Source organism: Narcine bancroftii, chromosome 6 (assembly GCF_036971445.1).
Source record: "Narcine bancroftii isolate sNarBan1 chromosome 6, sNarBan1.hap1, whole genome shotgun sequence".
Taxonomy (NCBI): Eukaryota; Metazoa; Chordata; class Chondrichthyes; order Torpediniformes; family Narcinidae; genus Narcine; species Narcine bancroftii.
In genome coordinates, this window is record NC_091474.1 from 22,667,546 (window position 1) to 22,690,722 (window position 23,177).

The 23,177-nt window shown below is 40.7% G+C and overlaps 1 protein-coding gene across 1 annotated transcript in view; it reads right to left on the minus strand.

The window, feature by feature from the left end:
• Nucleotides 1–7,066: 7,066 nt before the first annotated feature.
• The window catches only part of LOC138735808 (microtubule-associated proteins 1A/1B light chain 3A), a 43,514-nt gene continuing 27,403 nt past the window's right edge, over nucleotides 7,067–23,177 (minus strand). Inside the window, exon 4 of the mRNA XM_069884261.1 lies at nucleotides 7,067–8,112. Coding sequence (XP_069740362.1) covers nucleotides 7,950–8,112 — 163 coding nt within the window. The 3' untranslated portion in view covers nucleotides 7,067–7,949. The remainder of the gene's footprint in view (nucleotides 8,113–23,177) is intronic.

The window sequence follows — 23,177 nt, forward strand, 5'->3', positions numbered from 1 at the left end:
AGAATTTCCAATACCTGCAGAGTTATGATCCACTTTATCCTGTGGCATCCAGCCAATTCTGTAAGCAGTGATCGCCACTTCATGCCAGGCAATTTTACTTGTTTGAAAGTCAGAACAGACCGTTAAAACCAGCACTGGATTGAAAAGACAGCAATCGATTTTTTTTTAAATCAGTTTTTAATATTAAATAGAACATAGTATTTGAATGCAGGTCCATAACTCCATGAAAGTGGTGACACGGGTAGATGGGCTGGTGAAGGTATTTGGCACACTTGCCTTCATTGGTTCAGGAGCATCTTGTTACCACTGTACATGATGTTAGTAAGACTAAGAGTATTACGCTGAGTTCCAGTCACCCAGCTATAGGAAAGTTTAAGCTGGAAAAGGGTATGGAAAAGATTTGCAGGAATTGTACCAGGATTGTTGGGCTTGAATTCTAATGAGACTGGATAGGCTGGGACTTTTTTCCCTGGAGTGCCGAGTAGGTTTATAAAAGTCATGAGGAGTACAGAAAAAGTATGTAGTCTCTTTTCCCAAGGTAAGGGAATCTAAAACTAAAATTTATAAAGGGCCTATGGGGCACCTTGTTCACACAGAGAGTGGTGGGCAAATCGAACAAGCTGCCTGAGAAATACTAAAGGCAAGTATAGTTCTAATATTTAATAGCCAATTAGACAGGTACATAAATAAGAAAAATTTCAGCAGCGGGGGGAGGGGGGGAGATATGAGCTGAATGTAGGCAAATGGGACTAGCTCGGGTAGATAATTTGGTTAGTATGAGCAAGTATGGCAGAAGGGCCTGTAAACCTCCTGGACTAGATGTTTACCTGACTATAATAACCCATTTATGAAGCCAAGTCAATAGTTAATTTGTTTTTTGATGTTTTGCAAGACTTGGTGTCAATAACTTTCTGACATATTTGGGGACATTAATGTGTGTGTGTTTTAATTCATTTTCTTCCCTGCCTTGAACAGTTTTGTTTGCCTGACACCTTCAGGATCATAGACATTGCTATGGGAGCTGTATCTATGCCCCGACGTAAGTATGACAATTCCTCCCCTGAAGGAAGTCAGTGAATTCAATAGTTTTGTTATCATTTATTAATGGTAGCTGTTTAGTTTAAACTCCAAATTGAACAGAGTTCCACAATATGTATGGCAAAAGGGGAACTGAGGACCCAGGGTTACTAGGTCAGTGAAAATGCTCAGAAGTCCTGGAGGAACTCAGCCAGTCTGGCAGAGTCCTTCAAGGAATAAGCAAAGAATAGGCAGAGAACAGGAAGGCTCAGAATCCCGCAGCATTTCTGTGATTTTACTGCAATTACAGTGTCTTCAGACTTTCGTGTTTCATTTACTAGTTCAGCGATGTGAAACACGAGTACATCAAGAAATAATTCCAAATAAATATTAATGTAGCTCCATCCTGACAGCAGGGGCTCGTGTGCCTTCTGTCCTGACAGAGATATATTACCAACGTTTCAGGCCTGAGCCCTTAGTTATAAGCAAAAAGCAGCCAGGCATCTGAATTAAAGACTGGGAAGAGAAAAGGGGAGGAGTCCAGACCAACATGGAAAAAACAATGGTTGTTTCACTCCAGAGAGTTACAATGACCAGCTGCTTGAAGGTAATGGTTATATTTGAGAACTGAAGAGAAAGTGATCACCCATTCTGTGTTTTGTCTACTCAGGCAAGAGGAGACTGTCAAGTCCTGTGAATGCAGTGCATTGTAATGCCCCTCCCTTCAAAGCAGCTGCCCAGACTGGGTGGATTACACTACTACTAAGCAGTTTTTAATTAACATTGCAGCATAGATAGCTCAGTGAGATTAATTTTATCCTGTTTTACCCACAGGCATTATTTATGATATTAACTAAAAAGCCCCAAATGATTAAAACATGAATTATGTTGTACTTGAGAATAGGTATCAATCTTCTGAAATCATCCATGAATGTTTGCCATTTCTCTATTTCTCCTCAAACAATCTGTTGATATTGGGTATTATTTAAAAATCTTCTGACAACTAACCCCAAAGATCCTGCTGGTGGAACTCTGAGGGTCGAGCAGCATCAGTGGGAGACATTAGGGGTTTTTATACGTAAAAGGTGTGTAATTGCCTGCTCAAGTATTTTTTTTAAAAAGGCGAATTTACTTTTTATGCTGACATCCGAAAACGCAGATCGTGTGGTGCTTTTATGCAGGGACTGAATCGCCAGCCAGCTTCTGAAGCTGACGCAGACGGGGCGAGAAGTGCGGTAGTGCTGCCTGCCACCGTGACGTCAAACCTATGCGCCGAAAAGGGAAAGCAACCTATATCGAAAATGGCGACTGAGCAACAGGTATGAGTGCTAGTGGAGATCTGTGCAAGCAGTCCTAGGACTCGGGCAGATCTTCTGCAACGTTTTTGATTAAAATTTGTGCTCCTGCGTCGCGGGCTCTTGGCGTCATCACTTTGGAGCCACATTCCTTTTATGAAGGAGGTGGAGCGACCTTGCTCCACCTCTGAGTCTACCCTCCTGGGCAAATGGAAGATGGAGCATGTTCAGTCAATCTGCCTTTGGACCATTTATGGAGGTAATAGAAGCGATTTAAAGACAGAGAATCTATAAAAGAGCCTAAAGAGCTGAAACTCTCCAGTTATATTTCTCACACCATTTGATTAATCTTACAACCTCCTCTCTTTGAGCCTGCTTCTGGTTGCCAAAGAGGCCAACTACTCTTGTATCATCCACAAAACTGATGATTCTGCATGAAGTTGTGAGAGATGGGAAAATTGATCTAAAATTATGAACATGGAAGAAACTAAAGTTCATCAGTAAATGGCTGTAACCAGTACAAACAGGATGAACTTGGGGATTAGGATGCAGGAAAGCAGAGTCAGCACGATTAACATAAGAATCTTCTAGTCTTTGTGACAAGACCATAAGACTAAGATAAGGAGTGGTAAGGAACAATAGAATGTAGGAAGTTGAGGTAGTCTGGATCAGATAAGGGTCTCCTAGCCCTGGACAGAAGTACCAAGTCCTACATATCTAATTAGCTAACCTTACACAGATTTATACATATTAAATTAGCCAACCCTAGACAGGATGAGCCAACTCTGCATATCAAGAGACTGTAGCCCTGAGAATCAGGAAGGTGTGAATAAGGACAATAACATGAAGGGACACCGACAGGATACCCCCCCTGGTCCTCCAAGTATTCTGAAATTGCACGTAGGCAGGCAGGATTGCCTAATGCCAAACCTCTCCAGCAGGAGGCAGAAGAATGTAAGGGGGAGGGTATTCCTATACTGAAATCAACTGTATAAAAGTTGGGTGAGCCCCAGTATATGTGTGTATTCCCAGGGTAAGGGGAAGCACCCAACTTTGCATTGTTGTAGTAATAAATGTTCTTTGTTCTCAATTTTTGTCTCGAGCAATTTCTTTAAAGGTACTTTAATTTCTAACAAAGTGAATCTGACAGCTGTGAGTCCGCAACATGAAATGTAGCAGGCTAAGCACACAGCCTTGGAGTGTGTCAATGCTCATTAAAATTGGTCTTGAGGATTTGCTGCCAACGTGGACTGACAGTGGTCAGAATCCAGTTGCAGAGAGGATTGTTGAGTTCCAGCAAGGACATTTAATCACCACCCTCTAATGATCATGTTGGATACCACAAGCTGAAGTTAACGAACGACAGCCTGGCATAAGGGGCATTGTTCTTCAGGTGGGTCAGATCAGAGTGGAGGGACAAGGATACAGTATCATCTGTGGGCCAGTTTGGACAGGAGGCAAACTGGAACAGGTCCAATGCCACTAGAAGGTGTGATTTGATGCATTCCATTACCAGTCATTCAAATCACTTCATCATGGATGAGGTCAGTGCCACTGGATGGTAGTAATTTAATCCAGCTACTGTCACTCTCTTGGGAAATGGATGATGGTGACTCCCTTGAATCCTGCAGGAACAGTGGAGTGCTCTACTGAGATGTTGAAGATGTCCATTAGGACCTCTGTCAGCTGGACCACACATCCTTCAGCACCCAACCCGGTCTGATCCTGCTGCTTTGCATGGGTTCCTGGATAGGATCTTCCTCACCTCAACTGCAGCTCTGCAGAGTGCCTGTTGTTTTGGTGGGGACAGGGAGCTTTCCTTGGTGTCATAACATTTTATTTCATCCAACTGAGGATGAAAGGTATTTAACCCACCAGGAACAGCATCCTTCCCATAGCTAGACAACCAGAACTGCATGCTGTATTCCTAATTCAGTTTCACTCCCTCCTTAAGCAGTTGTGACGTGACATTCCCAACTCTTCCATTTAACTACTGCGTACCACACTACAGCCCCCCCACATCTCCATCGGGCACACAAAACTCAAAACGGTCAACCAGTTTACCTATCTCGGCTGCACCATTTCATCAGATGCAAGGATCGACAATGAGATAGACAACAGACTCGCCAAGGCAAATAGCGCCTTTGGAAGACTACACAAAAGAGTCTGGAAAAACAACCAACTGAAAAACCTCACAAAGATAAGCGTATACAGAGCCGTTGTCATACCCACACTCCTGTTCGGCTCCGAATCATGGGTCCTCTACCGGCACCACCTACGGCTCCTAGAACGCTTCCACCAGCGTTGTCTCCGCTCCATCCTCAACATCCATTGGAGCGCTCACACCCCTAACGTCGAGGTACTCGAGATGGCAGAGGTCGACAGCATCGAGTCCACGCTGCTGAAGATCCAGCTGCGCTGGATGGGTCACGTCTCCAGAATGGAGGACCATCGCCTTCCCAAGATCGTATTATATGGCGAGCTCTCCACTGGCCACCGTGACAGAGGTGCACCAAAGAAAAGGTACAAGGACTGCCTAAAGAAATCTCTTGGTGCCTGCCACATTGACCACCGCCAGTGGGCTGATAACGCCTCAAACCGTGCATCTTGGCGCCTCACAGTTTGGCGGGCAGCAGCCTCCTTTGAAGAAGACCGCAGAGCCCACCTCACTGACAAAAGGCAAAGGAGGAAAAACCCAACACCCAACCCCAACCAACCAATTTTCCCTTGCAACCGCTGCAATCGTGTCTGCCTGTCCCGCATCGGACTGGTCAGCCACAAACGAGCCTGCAGCTGACGTGGACTTTTTACCCCCTCCATAAATCTTCGTCCGCGAAGCCAAGCCAAAGAAAGAAGAACCACACTATATTGTGACAGATTGTTGTATTTTATGTTTTAAAGGAGATAAATTGTGGCAGGTTTTTTTTAAGTGTAGGTCACCTACAAACACTTCAAAACAGTATTTAAAATGCTGGAGCTCTGCTCAAGCCAGACAGTCCAGGCTCCAGATGCCTCTGCAGAAACTTTGAAGGATGCCTATAAGGACTTCACAAGTAGGTGTTAATTGGACATGCTGTGGAGTAATGGGCTATTGTTTTGGAAAGCAACAGAATGAACAAACTCAGATTAGGTCCAGAGCCACAGTCTGAGTGCAGTTGGCTGTTCTAAGAGTCTATGTGGTTTTCTCTGAGTGTGAGAGAGAGAAAAAAAATTCATTTCTACAGTTCAGCAGTAGCTGGGACTGGAACATGACAAGCTGGCAAGTTTGTGGAAAACCCCCATTTTGAAGATGGATTGTGAGTTCTTGGTTCAGCCTGGTCAAAGCCCTTGTGGTCCATACAGGAGGAGATAGTTGGCTGCATAATGTTTCACAAAATAAGGGAAACAAAAAGGAACTCTGTGGTGACCAGAAAGAAAGAGGTTATCATTTGGAAAACCCTGATGGGGCAAGTTTCTTCGGCAAGACACTGACGTGGTTGATCTGAAGGAATGAGCAACAAATCTCTATCTGAAAATTGACAAGAACCTTCCTGAGTGGTAACCATTTACTTTTCAAGCACCAAAGCCTGGTGAAGATTCATAAATGTTTAAATTCAGTGCACAGTATAAAAATTGCCTGATACCAGTGAACTTGGAGGAGTGAGAAATGAGATTGGACTATGAATCAAAGAACGTTTCTGAACTTATATACACATTACATACGCGTGCACTTAGAATTAGAAGGGGGTTAAGTTAATATTAATAAGTTAAAGTTGATCCTGTTTTCATGTTTAAAGAAAATTAAAAGTAACTTTTGTTTAAGTAACCATTTGTCTTGGTGAATTTCTATTGCTGCTGGGTTTTTTTGGGTCCTCTGGGCTCGTAACAATATTTTAATTTAATCTTCACAGTGATCATCCCAGCATCTCTGCAAATGTTCGTCAAGGCAGGGTCCAAGACCAGGCTCTTCAGCTAATTCATCAACAATCTCTGCTGCGTCGTAAGGTCAGACATGGGAAGGCTCGCTGCTCATTGTGTCGTGTTCCATTTTGTACATAAATCCTCAGCCAGTGATGCCAGCATCCCACAAGTTCAAGACAGAATTCAGGCATGGGCTGATGTGGGAAGATTAGTGCTGAAGTTGTTAAATAAGCAAGTCTGCATATGCTGAGGTTGATACACAAACATGCTGGAGAAACTCGGGTCGTGCAGCATCCCATAGGTTAAAGCAGGCCATTTGGTTGGTATCCTAGCCACACTTGCTCCTTCCAGCATTGCCCCATTTTGCCTGTAGTGTGTGCCATCTACCAAGTAGAACATAGTACAGGAGGGAATGTATTCTGCCTGGAGGTCAGTGACTAGTGGGGTTCCACAAGGGTCTGTTCTGGGAGCCTTGCTCTTTGTAATTTTTGTAAATGACCTTGATCAAGTGGAAGGATGGGTAAGTATTCAGACGATATGAAGGTTGGAGGTGGCCAGAACTGAACAGAATGCTCCAAGTGTGATCTAACTAGAATTTTATACAGCTGCAGCATTAAGACATGGCTCTTGAATGCAATGAAGACCAGTACACCTTCTTAACCACCCTTTCAACATGTGTGACAACCTTGAGGGATTGGTGAAGCTGTATCCCAATATCCCTCTGTTCCTCTACACCAGCCATTTTCAACCTTTTCTTCATCTATGACTTCCCCCCACTGCTCAAAGTTTATTTGGCCCTTCCTTGTGAAAACCACCTACATTTTCAGTACAGAATGGATTAAGGAGACAAGGGGTTGTTTAAATCAAAATCTTTGTATTTCTTTTTGTAAACTGTCATTTTGTTCCAAAAGGAGAAATAAAAATCAACAAATATGAGAATTTCCATGAATGCCATTTCCTTTTTATCACACACATTAACAGGCACCGTGACAACATTTAAAAAATACCCAATGCAATCAGAGGCAATACTCAGAGTAAAGAATAATAGTCGTGTCACAAACAGGAGTTGATCGCCTACGTTACAAAACCGACTAGGTTTATGCTACAATATGACAATAGCTGGGTCCTCCTGAAAACTCGTGCTGTTTATAAAGTGCATTAAAAGCCAATTCTACATGAAATAGCTGATTGTGAAAACCAGGAAAGAGCATAGGCAGCCCCAAGTTGCCTCCCACCCCCCCACTTCCTCCCCCCCACCTGTAAGCACCCATATTCAACGTGCACTTTGAATCGGTCCTGAAGCCATTGGAACTTTTCTTAAATATGTATATATATCTCTCGCCCTCTGTCTCCACTCAAGACCACTTTATAACTTGATATCAATAAACATGCGGTCTTGAGAATCCTCACCACTGGGGCAGTTGGACCATGCATTAATCATATTTGTTTTTTTAATTATTAAAAAAAGGGGGAAAAAAAACTAAGAAAAATGAAGACCAATAATTAGCAAAAAAAACAATTGCCATTCATATACATGTGAGAGAAGGCTGTTCAATGTTTTACATGATCCCAGTACACTATGCAACTTTAGTAATTGAGAGTGACAGAATGCAGGATGGAAATCCTGATGTTTTGCTTTTTTTTGTTTTTTTTTAAAAAAAAACACAGAAATCCTCTCTTCCTCGGCCAGTTAACAAATTGCAGGGATCCTTGCCGTGAATCTGCTGCTCTTCTTCCTCAGCATCCAAAGGTTTCCTGAGAGGCGTACACCATGTAAAGGAAGCCATCCTCATCCTTCTCCTGTTCGTAGATCTCTGAAATGGAGGTTGAGACACTGACCATGCTCCTTTGGTTCACCAGCAGAAAGAAGGCTTGGTTGGGGTTCAGCTGGAGTCTGCGCCTGTGGAAGAGGAGACAACCTTTAACCTTTAAAGGAAAAAAGGTGGGTAGTGACCACGATAATTTCATTTTGCACTGATGCACCTTAAGAGTCTTCAATGATAAACAAAAATGGTACAACACTCAGGAATTTGGGCAGCATCTGTAGAGAGAGAAGCATCAACGTTTTGGGTCTACTGTTAATGATGTAGGATCACTAACTCTCGTGCATACCCTTCAAACAGCTGACCACACAGACATTTCAATTATCATTCGGTTTATTTACAACTAATAAGGCAAGGTGTGGAATGCTCTGCCAATCAAGCAACAGAAGCTGCCTCATTACATGTGTTTAAGGCACAGATTTTTGCAGGGATGGGGAATTGAGGGAAGTAGGAGTGGAGTCCATGGCCAGATCAGCCGTGATCTAATTGAATGGCAAAGCAGGCTCGATGGGCCAGTTGGCTGACTCCTGCTCCTGTTTCTCCCGTTCTTGTAATCACGGTCAAAAGAAATGGTATTTTCTAAGGTTCCCCTCATTTTCCCTTAGGTTTGCTCGGAGAAATGTTGAGGGGATTGATTGGAGACTGTCTTTGAAGAGTGTGATAGTACAGATTCTATCACCAATGTGTATATGTACAGATGGTAGTGTAGGATGACTGTGATTGCCTGAGAGTTTAGCCACACCTACTGGCAGGTCTTAAAAGATTGCTCCTAGCCAGACCAGGCCATTCTGGACTGGTCGACCTACTTGGGATATGCTCCAGTCTTTTAGTTAATAAAAGCCTTGGTTTGGATCAACAAGTCTTTGGTACTTTCATCGTGCATTACAAAGAGCATTCAGGATTTCTCAGGCTCCAGAGAAACCACCCGCAGTCAGAAGAGGAGTCAGACCCTCCGTTTGAAGTAGTGATGAGCCGGTTTGTGTTTCACATGCCTTTGCATTTGTCACAGTGCCATGCTGGTCTAGATCAGCTATTCTCAACAGCAGCCCTGTGGACACAACACATTTAAGTGAAAACCAAGTTTTCTTTTCACCGCAAGTAACAATTTCTTATGCTTTTGTGTAGTCGGTAGGAGAGAATTATGTAAGAAACCAAAATGTGACTGCTTCACAGGGAATTTATTGTCATAAACCTGTTACAAAATTCATTGTTTTGCTCAGCATCACAGTGCAAACATTTACTGCATTTAAACCACCTTACCAAATAAATAAATAGTGCAAATCAAAGCAAGGTTCATCGTTCTCTCAGGAATCTGATGGCGGAGGGGAAGAAGCTGACCTTGTGCTGTTCAGCGCTCGTCTTCTGGCTCCAGTACCACTCTACCCCCCCCCCGCCCAGATGGAGACAGAGTGAAGAGGCCACGGCCTGGGTGGTGGGGTCCTTGAGGATAAAGTCTGCTTTCTTTTTTTTTAAAAAAAAAACTTTTACATATAATTTTTTTATTTTTCACACTGAACCATATCAGCCAAAATATATACAAACGTTTCTCATTAAATATACACAGTGGCATTTTCTCCCTTTCTTTCCCCATACCTTCCCACCCCCCTTCAAACCAACATATACAATACAATAAAACCATTAAACAATGTCTTCACACAATGAAAATAGACAAGAAAAAGTGTCATCTACTTTTACACACTGGATCAAGTCGTTTTGTTTTCTTATCATTTTAGGGGGTGGAGCTCTGAGGCAAGCCCTCTCTGTTATGTTCCATGTACGGTTCCCAAATTTGTTCAAATAATGTGACTTTATTTTTTAAATTATATGTTATTTTTTTCAATGGAATACATTTATTCATTTCCATGTACCATTGCTGTATTCTCAGGCTCTCTTCGATTTTTCCAAGTTGACATTATACATTTTTTTGCTACTCCGAAGGCTATCATAATAAATCTTTTTTGCGCTTCATCCAGTTTGAGGCCTAATTCCTTGCTTCTTATATTACTTAGAAGAAAGATCTCTGGATTTTTTGGTATGTGGTTTTTTGTGATTTTATTTAATATCTGATTTAGATCTTCCCAAAACATATTCACTTTCTCACATGCCCAAATTGCATGTACTGTTGTTCTCGTTTCCTTCTTACAGCGAAAACATCTATCTGATAATGTTGGATCCAATTTTTTTAACTTTTGGGGCATGATATATAACCTGTGTAACCAATTATACTGAATCATACGTAACCTTGTGTTTATTATATTCTTCATAGTTCCAGAACATAACTTTTCCCATACTTCATTTTTTATCTTCATTTTTTATCCTTTGCCAACTTTTGTTTGGGTTTATAGCTTATTTCATCCTTTACCTTATCTTGGAGCTTAACGTACATGTTTGTTATAAATCTTTTAATTATCATTGTGTCTGTAATCACATATTCAAAGCTGCTTCCTTCTGGTAATCTCAGTCTGGTTCCCAATTTATCCTTTAAATTAGCTTTCAGTTGATGATATGCAAATATTGTACCATGAGTTATTCCATATTTGTACTTCAGCTGTTCAAATGATAATAAATTATTTCCCAAAAAGCAATTTTCTATTCTTTTAATTCCTTTTCTCTCCCATTTTCTGAAGGAAAGATTATCTATTGATTTTGCATCAATAGTAATTTTGGTATTTGGTAATTTGTTTTTTTCCTTTCTAAGTGAATTTTCTTCCATATATTGAGTAAATGATGCAATACTGGTAAGCTTTTATATTGCACCAGCTTTTCATCCCACTTATAAAGTATAAGTTCCGGTACCTTCACCCCTATTTTATCTAGTTCTATCTGAGTCCAGTCTGGTAAAAATCTGATAAATACCTTAATTGTGCAGCTCCATAATAATTTTTAAAGTTTGGTAACTGCAACCCACCTTGGTTGTACCTCTCTGTTAATTTATCTAACGCTATCCTCAGTTTCCCCCCCTTTCCACAAGAATTTCCTTATTATTCTCTTTAGTTCATTAAAGAATTTCTCTGTTAAGGGAATTGGTAGTGATTGAAATAAGTATTGTATCCTTGGGAAGACATTCATTTTAATGCAATTTACCCTCCCTATCAATGTTAGTCGCAATTCTTTCCAATGTTCTAAGTCTTCCTGCAATTTCTTTATTTGTGGCTGATAATTTAATTTGTACAGGTGGCTTAAGTTATTATCTAACCTAATACCTAGGTATCGGATTGCTTGTGTTTGCCATTTAAATGGTGATTCTTTTTTAAATTCTGTATAATTTGCGTGGATCCTGTACTCCGATATTTCTCCATACTCCTTCAATTTCTTATGTAATTCTTTTATTGATATTTCTGGTTCTGTTAGGTATACTATGATGTCATCTGCAAATAAGCTGATTTTATACTTCTTCTCCTTTATTTTTATCCCTTTAATTTTATTTTCTGTTCTTATCAGTTCTGCAAATGGTTCTATTGCTAAAGCAACCAGTGAGGGGGATAATGGACATCCCTGCCTAGTTGACCTACTTAATTTAAATTCGTTTGATATATATCCATTTACTGTTACCTTCACCAATGGTCCATTATATAATGCTTTAATCCAATTAATATATTTTTCTGGTAGATTGAACCTCCGTAATACTTTGAATAAATAATTCCATTCTACTCTGCATCTAAAGCAACAACCACTGTTGGCTTCTTATTTCTTATTTTTGAACTGCATGAATTAGATTAATAAATTTACAGACATTATCCGCTGTTCGTCTTTTCTTAAAAATCCAGTTTGATCTTGTTTTACTATTTTTGGTACACAATCGGCCAATCTGTATACTAATAATTTCGCTATTATCTTATAATCTGAGTTAAGTAGAGATATTGGTCTATGTGATGCTGGTGTTAATGGATCCTTCCCCGTCTTTGGTATTACTGTAATTATTGCTGTCTTACATGAGTCTGGCAAGTTTTGTGTTTCTTCTATCTGGTTCATTACTTCCAGGAGAGGAGGAATTAATCTTTTTAAATGTTTTATAAAATTCTATTGGGAATCCATCCTCTCTAGGCGTCTTATTGTTTGGCAGCATTTTTAATATATCCTGTACTTCCATTATTTCAAATGGTTTTGTCAGTTTGTTTTGCTCCTCTTCTTGCAATTTCGGCAGTTCAATTTTAGTTAAAATCTCTTCTACTTTATCATCTTTCTCCTTGTTCTCAGTTTGGTATAATTGTTCATAAAATTCCTTAAAGTTCTCATTAATCTCCATTGGATTATATGTAATTTGTTTGTTCTTTTTCCTTGATGCCAATACAGTTCTTTTAGCTTGTTCTGTTTTAAGTTGCCAGGCTAATATTTTATGGTTTCTCTCCTAGTTCATAATACTTCTGCTTTATTTTCATTATGTTCTTCACCTTATACGTTTGTAATGTTTTGTATTTTATTTCTTTGTCTGCCAATTCTCTCCTTTTTGTTATATCATCCTTTTTTACTAGTTCTTTTTCTGTATCTACTATCTCCTTTTCCAACTGCTCTATTTCTCGATTGTAGTCCTTTTTCATCTTAGTTACATAACTTATTATCTGCCGTCTAATGAAGGCTTTCATTGCGTCCCATAATATAAACTTGTCTTTCACTGATTCCGTATTAATTTCAAAATATGTTTTAATTTGGCATTCAATAAACTCTCTAAATTCATGCCTTTTAAGTAACATGGAGTTTAACCTCCATCTATATGTTCTTGGTGGGATGTCCTCCAGTTCTATTGCTAATAACAGGGGTGAATGATCTGATAGCAAACTAGCTTTATATTCAGTTTTCCTAACTCTCCCTTGAATATGGGCCGACCACAAAAACATATCAATCCTTGAGTATGTTTTATGCCTACTCGAATAATATGAGTATTCCTTCTCTCTTGGGTGCAGCCTCCTCCATATATCCATAAGTTTCATTTCCTGCATTGATTTAACCATAAATTTGGCCACTTTATTCTTTTTGCTAGTCTTTTGTCCAGTTTTATCCAACATTGGATCCAAATTAAGATTAAAATCCCCTCCTATCAATACATTTCCTTGTGTATCTATGATCTTCAAAAAAATATCTTGCATAAACTTTTGATCCTCTTAATTAGGTGCATATATATTGAGGAAATTCCAAAATTCTGAATATATGACACTTTATCATTACATACCTCCCTGATGGATCTATTATTTCTTCCTCTCTTTTGATTGGTACATTTTTATTAATTAAAATAGCTACACCTCTCGCTTTTGAATTATATGATGCAGCCGCTTCATCCCCTACCCAGTCTCTCTTTAATTTATTTTCCACTTCAGTTAGATGTGTTTCCTGCACAAATGCTATTTAATTTGGTAATGTATTCCATTAATGTTTATAGTCATTCATATAGTTCAACATGGCCGTCTCATATCCTGTTTACACCTCATTTCCGCTTCCTCACCACCACCTTTTCCCCATTTTCATCTCTGTTTTCCTTTTGTAAACTCAAGGAATGACAACACATTTAAAACATAAAATACTCTAACAACTCTCACATCCAATAACCCCAAATATCCCTCCCCTCTCTGAGTTGCCCCTTATCCCTTGCCGGGCAACCACAACTCCCCTTTCCATTTGGATTGCAAACCTGCTCGCAACCGTCAACTGATTTCGCAGTGACGGTTATTCTCTTCCCTCCCACCCCAGAAAGTGCTTTTTTTTTAAAAACACATATAACAAAGTTCTCCCTTTTTTCCCCCTTATTTCCTTTCTTCCCTTCTTTAGTTCTTTACTTATACATTGTTTTTACATCTTTATATATATTTTATCGCCATTCTTCATTCTTGTTACATCTCTTCATCTCTCCTGCTGTCCTGCAAGCGTTCTGCAAATTCTTGTGCTTTCTCCGGATCTGAGAACAGTCTGTTTTGCTCCCCAGGGATAAATATTTTAAGCACAGCTGGATGTCTTAACATAAATTTATAACCTTTTTTCCATAGGAGTGATTTTGCTGTATTAAACTCCTTCTTCTTCTTTAAGAATTCAAAACTTATGTCTGGGTAAAAAATATTTTTTGACCCTTGTATTCCAATGGTTTATTGTCTTCTCTAATTTTATTCTTTGCCCACTCCAGTATTTTTTATCTTGTCGTATATCTCAAAAATTTTACTAAGATGGATCTTGGTTTTTGATGTATCTGTGGTTTCGGAGCGAGTGTTCTGTGTGCCCTTTCTATTTCCCTTCCTTCCTGCATTTCTGTCATTCCCAGAACCTTTGGGATCCATTCTTTTATAAATTCCTTCATATCTGTGCCTTCTTCATCTTCCCTTAGGCCCACTATTTTTAAGTTGTTTCGCCTACTATAATTTTCCAACATATCAATTTTCTGAGCTAACAACTCTTGTGACTTTAATCACTTTCTTCCAATTTTCTTCTTGTCTTTTTCTTCCATTTCTACAGCCATTTCTCATTCTTCACATTTTCTACTCTTTTCCCTATTTCAGTCATGACCAGCTCTAATCTTTGCATTTTATCTTCTGTTCTTTTCATTTTTCTTTTAATTGCACTAAATTCTAATGACAACCATTCTTCTAATGCTCTCATTTCTTCTTGAAAAAAGCTATCTTTATTCTGTCCATCTGTTTTACCTTCTATTTCTCTGTGAAGATCTTGGTCTTCTTCCTCTTCTTTTGTGTCTTCTCTTTGTATCTGTGTCTCTTCTGACTTTCCTGATGAGTTGTTTGTCTCACTTTGTCGGGCCTCTTCTTGCTTGGCCTCTTTCTTGCTGTTGGTCCTCTTCTTCTGAACTGCTCATCTGAGCCTCCTACTGCTGCTCTTCTTTCAGCTGAGAGCCCTGGTGTCAGGCATCCCTCAGCTGGCCGCGCTGTCGTTGCCCGCTCCTCGGCTGAGCCCCCTCCCGCCAATGTTTTCCTTCTTAGTTCGCGCATGCGTGGTTGTGCACTTTTGTTTGGCTCAGAGAGCCATTTTTGCAGTCGGGGTGGGGGGGGGTCGCGATTCCACGGGGCCATCATCAACCTCTGAGATCGGGCGCTCTTCTCCATCTCAGCTCCCTGTTTCTTCGTGCAGGTAAGGCCTTCTCCTTTCTTCGGCGTTTTTTTAAATTTCCCGTTTTTACTTTTTCCTACTTGGGTGCCATTTTCTTTCTTTTCTCTGCAACTTTATATTTTATTTCTTATATTTTGTATTTATTGAACTTTTGTCTTCACTTTTTTTCTTCTTTTCTGGAGAGGGCTGGTATTACCCTACCGGCCACTACTCCATCACGTGGTTCCTCCCAAAGCTGCTTTCTTAAGACGCCTCCTCTTGTAGGTGACCTCGATAGAGTGAAGACTGGTGCTCATGATGTCACAGGCTGAGTTAATAAGCCTCGAGCTTTTTCTTGTCCTGAGCATTGGCAACTCCATACCAGACAGTGACAAAACCAGCCAGAATGCTTTCCACCTGTAGAATTTTGAGAGTCTTCGGTGACTTACCTCAAACTCCACACAAAGTATAGCCGCTGGTGACTTTTCTTTGAGCAGAGTCCTAAGGGGACCATAGCTTTAAAAATAAAAGGATGAGAATGGCTGGTCTGGAGGCACAGGCAGGAGAAACAAGGTCGGGGTGGCAGATTTACCACACTATGGGATGTCGCCAATCTTTGCACTATAATAATTTCTTGTACTGTGGAAAACATAGTAACTAATCTGTGCTCAGCAGGATCTCACAGACAATCTAGTAGTGGCCAGAAGGTCTGTGATGAGAGATAAAGGACAAGACACTGGTTAGACATCCAAAGATGGTGGGATCTATTACATTCACCTGGGTGACGGTTTAAATGTATAAGCATTAGATTAGTGGTGCTAGCAAAATTCAAAAATAAGACCAGCTTTACAATCTCTTTTTGCTGATAATGTCAAAACCAACAGGCTGGTGTCTGAAGTTAAATGTTTATTTCTGCAACTGCATGTAATGTAATCCCACTGTTTCTGTTCCAGATTTCCTTTTATTTATGTGAAAAGTAACAGAGGAGAGAGATCATTTTTTAAAATGGTGGAAGATTACATGATCAACTCTTCTTTGTAGCTTGAAGAACCTTGGCTGGTCCTAGAGACAACAGCCTGCTGAAATCCAAAGTTAAACATAATCTGCTGGAGGAACTAAGGGAAGGAGGGAAGCCTTCTCCCACTGAAACTGCTTTACCCAAGCTCCCCCTGCAGATTGTGCTTAACTTGGCATACCCTGCTTCACACTGTTCACCTCTCTGGGATGTTTTACAACAGGAAACCATTCAGAGAGCTGTAAAAACAAATTCAGAAATAATAAAATGCAGACAAGGTAAATATTACAGCCGTTATGAAGAAGGGATGGCAGCAAACCATCTAAGTACAACTTTTTTTTTGGCATGAGCCTGTGCCACCCAATTGACCTACAACCCCCAGTACGTTTTGAAAGGTGAGATGAAACTGGAACCCCTGGGGAAAACCCATGCAGACACAGGGAGAATGTACAAACTCCTTACAGACAGTGCCAGATTTGAACTCTAGTCACTGCCACTGGGAGAGCATTGCTCTCACCATGCCATCAAATGCTTAATAAAGGTGGCAGCTCATGGAATTTCATTCCTTCCAGAAAGTCTGGAGGGTTTTTCATATCCGCCTGGATCACTGCAACCTTGCAGGCGGTAATCCAAGATCTCTACTAAAGATCTCACACTTATTTAAAGGCCAATTTACTATTGATGCAACCTCAAAACAATAGGTTTAATTTATTCACTTGTATTCTGGCTCCAAACATAGATTTAGGTGAGATTCGGCCTCCCTCAACTCTAGATCTTTTTAATATACAACGTGGTTCCCCCCCACCACAAAATTGCATTTACTTTTCATAACATGGCTTACAAGCTTACAAGCCACTTTGGAACCTTCACAGCAGGCTCTCACATAGAGGTAATTGATGACAGCTAATTCCTTTCTTCACTGCTGATTGAGGGATTAATTATTGGCTAGAGAGAACTTCAATGCTCTTGTTTCTTAATGAATAAGGCGATGATTCAGCATACAGGAGAGAGATTGAAAAGTTGGCCAAATGGTGATTTCAGGAAGGGAAAACTAGAGGTGTACGATCCCGTGATCATTGGGGGAGGTGAGTAAATTTAACTTCTTGGGAGTCGCTATCTTAGAGGATCTTTCCTGGACCCCACACACTAATGGCATCATGAAGAAAGCAGTTCCTCAAGAGTTTGTAGTGGTTTGGTATGGCATCAGAAACCCTGGCAAATTTCCGCAGCAGTATGGTGGAGAGTGTGCTGATTGGCTGCAACATTGGTCTGGAATCACCTTGTGCGTAAAGCCCTGCAAAAGACAGTGGATAGGTCATCACAGGAAAAACCCTGCCCACCATAGAGAATATTTACAGGGAACGGTACCATCAGAGAGCAGCAGAGGTACAGGTGCCACAAGCCTCACCACCAGGTTCAGGAACAGCTGCCATTCCTCCACCACAGGACTCCTCAACAACAAACTCAATCTTCCACAGGACTCCACCACAGGACTCCTCAACAACAAACTCAATCTTCCTTTTGTACTTTATTGATTATTTTTATCTTCGTATTTCAGTTTGTTTACATCTTTTTTGTTGTACATGTTGAGTAGTTTTTCTTGCACTGCCAATGTGAGAATTCTGCCTCGCCCACAAGGGGGAAAATCTCAGGGTAGTATGTGTTGTTATGTATGTACTCTGACAGCAAATCTGATCTTTGAACTAAAACTGTTCTATGGGATCCTAATATGTTCCTGGGAATGCAGAAGGGAACAGACATGACCTCCAGGGCAGAAGTTGAAGTTGTCACTTCACATCTTCTTGATCTATGGGTTTCAAGCGTGAGTGAAAATAATCTTCACTTGGCTATAACTGAGCCTTTAACTACAAAACCCAAATCGTACAAGGAAAACACATTCTGGACAGCATTTCCCAAACCAACGATCACTAACACATCTGGGCATGCCACTGTTCGCAAGTTCTCCAAGTCGCATACCACAGGAATTAAACTGCTGTTTCTTTGGGGTCCTAGTTCTGAGTCTCTCTAATGCACAACACCGTGGGAGTCCCTTCACTACGTCGACAACAGATGTCTGAAGGCGACTAGTAATGGTTAGTAAATACCAACCCTACCCACTGCTCACTGTGCAACTGTGCAGATACTTTAAAACTGTGCATAAATATTGGATGTGTTTACCAGTTCAGGTTATTATTTTGAATCAAAATGTTCAGCTAATAATGATCAGAAATACCTCCAACTATGTGCATCTGACTCCAGATCTCATTCTCAAGTTACAATTATTGGCTTATTTTACGGTGTTTCATCATTTCAGTGCAGATGGATGGGCAAAGGGATAGGTTTGCACAAGGTCAAACTTTTTTTTAAATAATTCAAAAATCTGTAATGAAAACAGAAAATGCTGGAAACAATCTTCCACTTAAAATATTAACTCTCTCTTTCCACAGATGCAGGTTGACAGGCTGAATGTTTCTCTTTAAAGCAGAGGAAAGGAAGTTTAATCCTGGACATCATAGTCAATGTTATTAATGTTTAAAGCCCAGGATTCTCAGTTACTACGTACATATGCAAGCAAACTGACTAACCAGTGATCTAAACTGGTATCCAACCATCACAATATCATCAGCCCAAATGCTTTTTAAAAGAAATGGGACGCAAGGTTAGTGTACTGCTTAGCAGGGCACAATTGGAGAACCAGTGACCCAGGTTCATATCTGGTGCTGTAAGTTTGTACATTCTTCCTGTGACTGTGTGTTTCAGTTTCCTCCCACCTACCAAAGGCAAACAGGGGCTAGTAGTTCATTGGTTGCGTGGGTGTAATTGGGCCACGTGGGCCCGTTACCGCGATGTATCTCTGGACTGGAATGCTTTCGGAAAATTAAACAATTTTAGTAATATTTAACCAAGCAACAACCCATGAATTTTCAAAGTTATATACCCCATGAACATGGTTTTTCCTAAATGGTTCAGAAATTCACACGGTCGCCATTTGTAAATATGACACTCGCCTTAGGGGTAAAAGAATCCTCATTGCCTAGTTAAATGGCACACCACAGTCAAGTTCAGCAATATACTGACTTGTAATGGGACAATGTCATATCATATCTGACACCCCGAAATTATGCTTATAATAATGAGTCTATGTGTTTTTAGCCAAGAATGCTTTTTTCCCCTAAAAAAAAATACAGATCGTAAATTATAACACAGGCTGCCTGGAACAAAGACTATGGTAATCTTTATAGTTAAAGAATAGCCTGTACACTGTATTCAACATTGCCTCTAGAGGCTATCTGCCAGAGGAATGGAATGGGTCAAGCAGCATCGGGGTGGGGGAAGAAACCATTGAAGTTATGTTAAAACTCTTTATTGAGACTGGTTAAATGTAGAAGCCAGTGTAAAGAGGATAGGGTGGTACAAGGGCCCTGTGTGGGATTGGTGAACCAGGCAGGTGGGGTGGGGGGAAAGAAAGCGGGAGGGCAGATGCCAAACAAGTGGGGGGGGGAGGGGAGAGAAGAGAAAAAAGGGATCAAGTGGAGAAAGGAGAGTTATTGAGAAGGGGGGGAGAAAATCAGAAGACAAAGGCTGCTAGTTGCTGGAATCTGCTATGGTGAGAATGGTGATGTAGAGAGAACAAAATAATCCAGAACCAAAGAGGAGAGGGGATAAGAATGGCTTCATGCACATCATGAACCTCTGTCCCTTCAAGTTTCTTAAACTTGTTTGTGTTCTGCCTGCTCCACTGCTTTTCCTTCACCAAGAGAACTAATCATTATAGAGTTCATGTCAGAAACAGGCCCTTCAGCCCATCTAGTCTGCACCAAACATTCTGCCTAGTTCCATTTACCTTCACCCAGGCCATACCCTTCCCATCCAAATTGTTCTTAAATGTCAAAATCAAGCCTGCATTCACCACTTCAGCTGGCACCTCACTCCACACCGCGTGGAACTTGTCCCCAATGTTCCATTTAAACATTTCACCTTTAGCCATTGTCCTCTAGTTCCTACCTCACCTAACTCCAATGCATTTATATACTATCAATGCATCTCACTCTGTAGTGCATGGATCCCTTGGTTCATTGCAGATAGTCCGCAGTTACTTGTCATAAACAAGGTTGTAAATTAAACTACAAAAAAAAAAATTCTCTGAAGACTTTCCAGCATAAACAAAAAAACCAAGGGGATTGGGCTCACCAGTCACACCCTCCCTCCACAAGTGGGTCTGTGAGCTTGTTATAGGTGGTACACTGAAGGTGTAGTAAACACACCAAAATGCTGGAGGAACTCTGCTGGTCTTTACAGCATCTATAGGACCTGTAGATGCCGAAAAGACCAGTTGAGTTCCTCTGGCGTTCAGGGTGTTCACACTGAAGGTGGTCCATGGGTGCACTAGTGTAGATCATTCTTGGAGAAGAAAATTATAGAATTTGATAGCTGTAATCAAATCAAGAAGAGAATAAATTTCATACAGTAAATAAGGGAAATAGGTTTATGTTCAGTGGAAGAAAGACCATTAATTTAAGGTGAGTGACTAAAGAAAAGGAATTACACAAACAGTGGTGATTTTATTTAAAATGCAACATTACGATCTGGAAATTCATCTGAAAGGACAAAGGAAGCAGATTCAATAGGACTTTCAAAAAAATGTTTTGATAAATATTTGAATTTTAAAATTACCAGGTTGGGGAGAATGGGGTATGTTCAACAAAAAAAAATGCACAGGCTAGAGGCAGTTTCTGTGCAGTATATTTCTAGCACAATGACTCCAGATGGGCTGAATGTCCTTCCTGAACACCACAAATTCTTCTTCTCATGGACTGTTGTATTGGTTGAAAGTGCAAGTTTTGCTTGTTCATTCTTCAGCTATTCCTTTTGTTTTGCTCTTCCTTGCCCAGATCACAGAAACGGTTATAATTTCTGGTGACGTCCTTTGCACTAGAATGATATCTCCTGTCAACAAGTATCCAATTACTTGTACTCAGAACATGTGCTGATTTGGCAGAACTCCAACCACAACATCTGAGCAGCCAAAGTTCCTTCTGCAGCCTTGTTGACAACTTTTTTTTTTAAATGGTTTTGAATACAATTTTTGAAGATTTAGTTTCCTGTTTCTTGAACTTCATGCTTATGTACAGTACAATTCCAATTATCTGAAATGGTCGGGACCTGGCAGCCCAGTAGCAACAGCAAATCAATGTTGTTTAAACAACAATCAAGGAAAGGCTGTTAAAGCATTTATGTTTAATTTTGATCAAAAAAAATATGCTGGCCGCCGCCGATCACCAACACCTCTCCACCGAGTTCTGCGCTCCTACCTGGGAGCCCGAAGTCCCTGGTCAGTTCGACTCTAAATGATTTGTTTTGGATATCCTCATTTAACCAAAATTTAAACTTTTTTTGATAAATGAGGATTTCAGATAATCAGAGTTGTACTGTACAAATCTGCTGCTTTGTTGCCCTGTGACAACATTGAGTCTGGGTATTGTAGTTCCATGCGGAAAAGACTACAATCCCCTTGATGCACCTCTGGCTGAAGTATATGCATCTCAACTTAAGGAGATATAGCTTAAGTCATGTTGAAGGTCCTATGTCTGGAACCTCCAGTGTTTTCTGTGGGGCCGACAATGTGGGATGTCATAATGCATCACCATCACTGCAGATTTCTGCAACAGATTTCTGTCTCCATCAAAAGCCTCCTCTGTGTACACTTTTTACAGAAGTCACCCTAAGTAATTCATTGCTTCAGCTACTCCAAGACTGATAAACTACACCACTCAGCTGCCCTTGAACAACAACGGTGGAGAGGCCCTCTTGGTTGATAAATAACAGCTGGCCTTCATCACATGTTGCATGTCAGTAATCTAACCCTCAGCTTTCAATTTCTTTAAATCTTGTAGCATACGATCCTTCCAATCCACCAAATTCAATGGTGAAAGTCATCCAACATTTCCCCAAGCTTATTCCACAAACTAGTCTCCAGTTGAAAAGTTATCAAGGATATGGTCACTCATGTGAAGTAGCAGATGGAACCCAAAACCACTCACAGCTAAGTTACTAATGAGGAGTGGGCAGCAATAACCCATCCGCCAACACTGCTTGGTTGGTCAGGAATATAGTGGCTGCGTACCAACTAGCAGACTCTTCCCCTTCAAGTTGTTGATGCACCTCACGCAACCATCTCCTCAACAGCAGGCACAACACTGGCTGGCCTTCTGGATTCAAGGTTCCTATTATTGTCATGTACTAAATACAAAAAATATATACTTCAATTGTATATCTACTGTAAGAGCATTGCCCAGTGCCCTAACAACAAGAGAAAAAGTCAGGATTATGCTGAGTGTGTGGATTCGCCTCGAGTGCTCCCACAGCCACACAGACTCCAGTTTCAAACCCCCGGCAACCAGAGTTCCAGATCCAAATATCTGATACGATCAGAAAAGCTTCAGATCCCGAGCCCCTTCTAATCCTCTCAAATCACTATTGGTGTCCTTCCAATATAGGTCTACGCACAGCAATTTCAAGTGGGAATATTACTTCTTACCAAGCCCTCTTAACAGGTGCTCATACCAAAGATTCAGTAAAATCCATGACCTCTAATCTCACCATTTGGTTCCATTCTTCAAATCATGGAGAGCTCAGCATTCCATCATTTCGAGCCTCTTACAACCCAGATCCCTCACTACCATGCCTCCATCCTTTGCTCCACTTCTCGTGGCCCTAATGCCCAACTCCAAGGTCTGGACATTCTTCCCAAGACCAGTCCAACTATCTGCTCTTCTTCAGAATCTCCATCTTTCACCAAACCTGTCAACCCTGGTTAACAATTCCCACCTTGGCTCAGTCTTTTTTGTTCAAATATGCCTTGTGAAGCATTTGGAAACCATTTAAAATATAGAACCACATAGTAAAGGCCCATCGGCAGGAGGAGTCACGTGATGGAGTAGTGGCCGGACGGTGAACTCCAGCCCTCTCCAGAAAAGTCGGGAAAAACAAAGGAAAACACAAAGGCACAGAAATAAAAGTTACAGAAAAGTGAGTATAAAGGTGGAAAGAAGATGGCGACAAAAAAAGAAAAATCGAAAGCAACGGTAAGAAGAGAGGAAGAGAAGA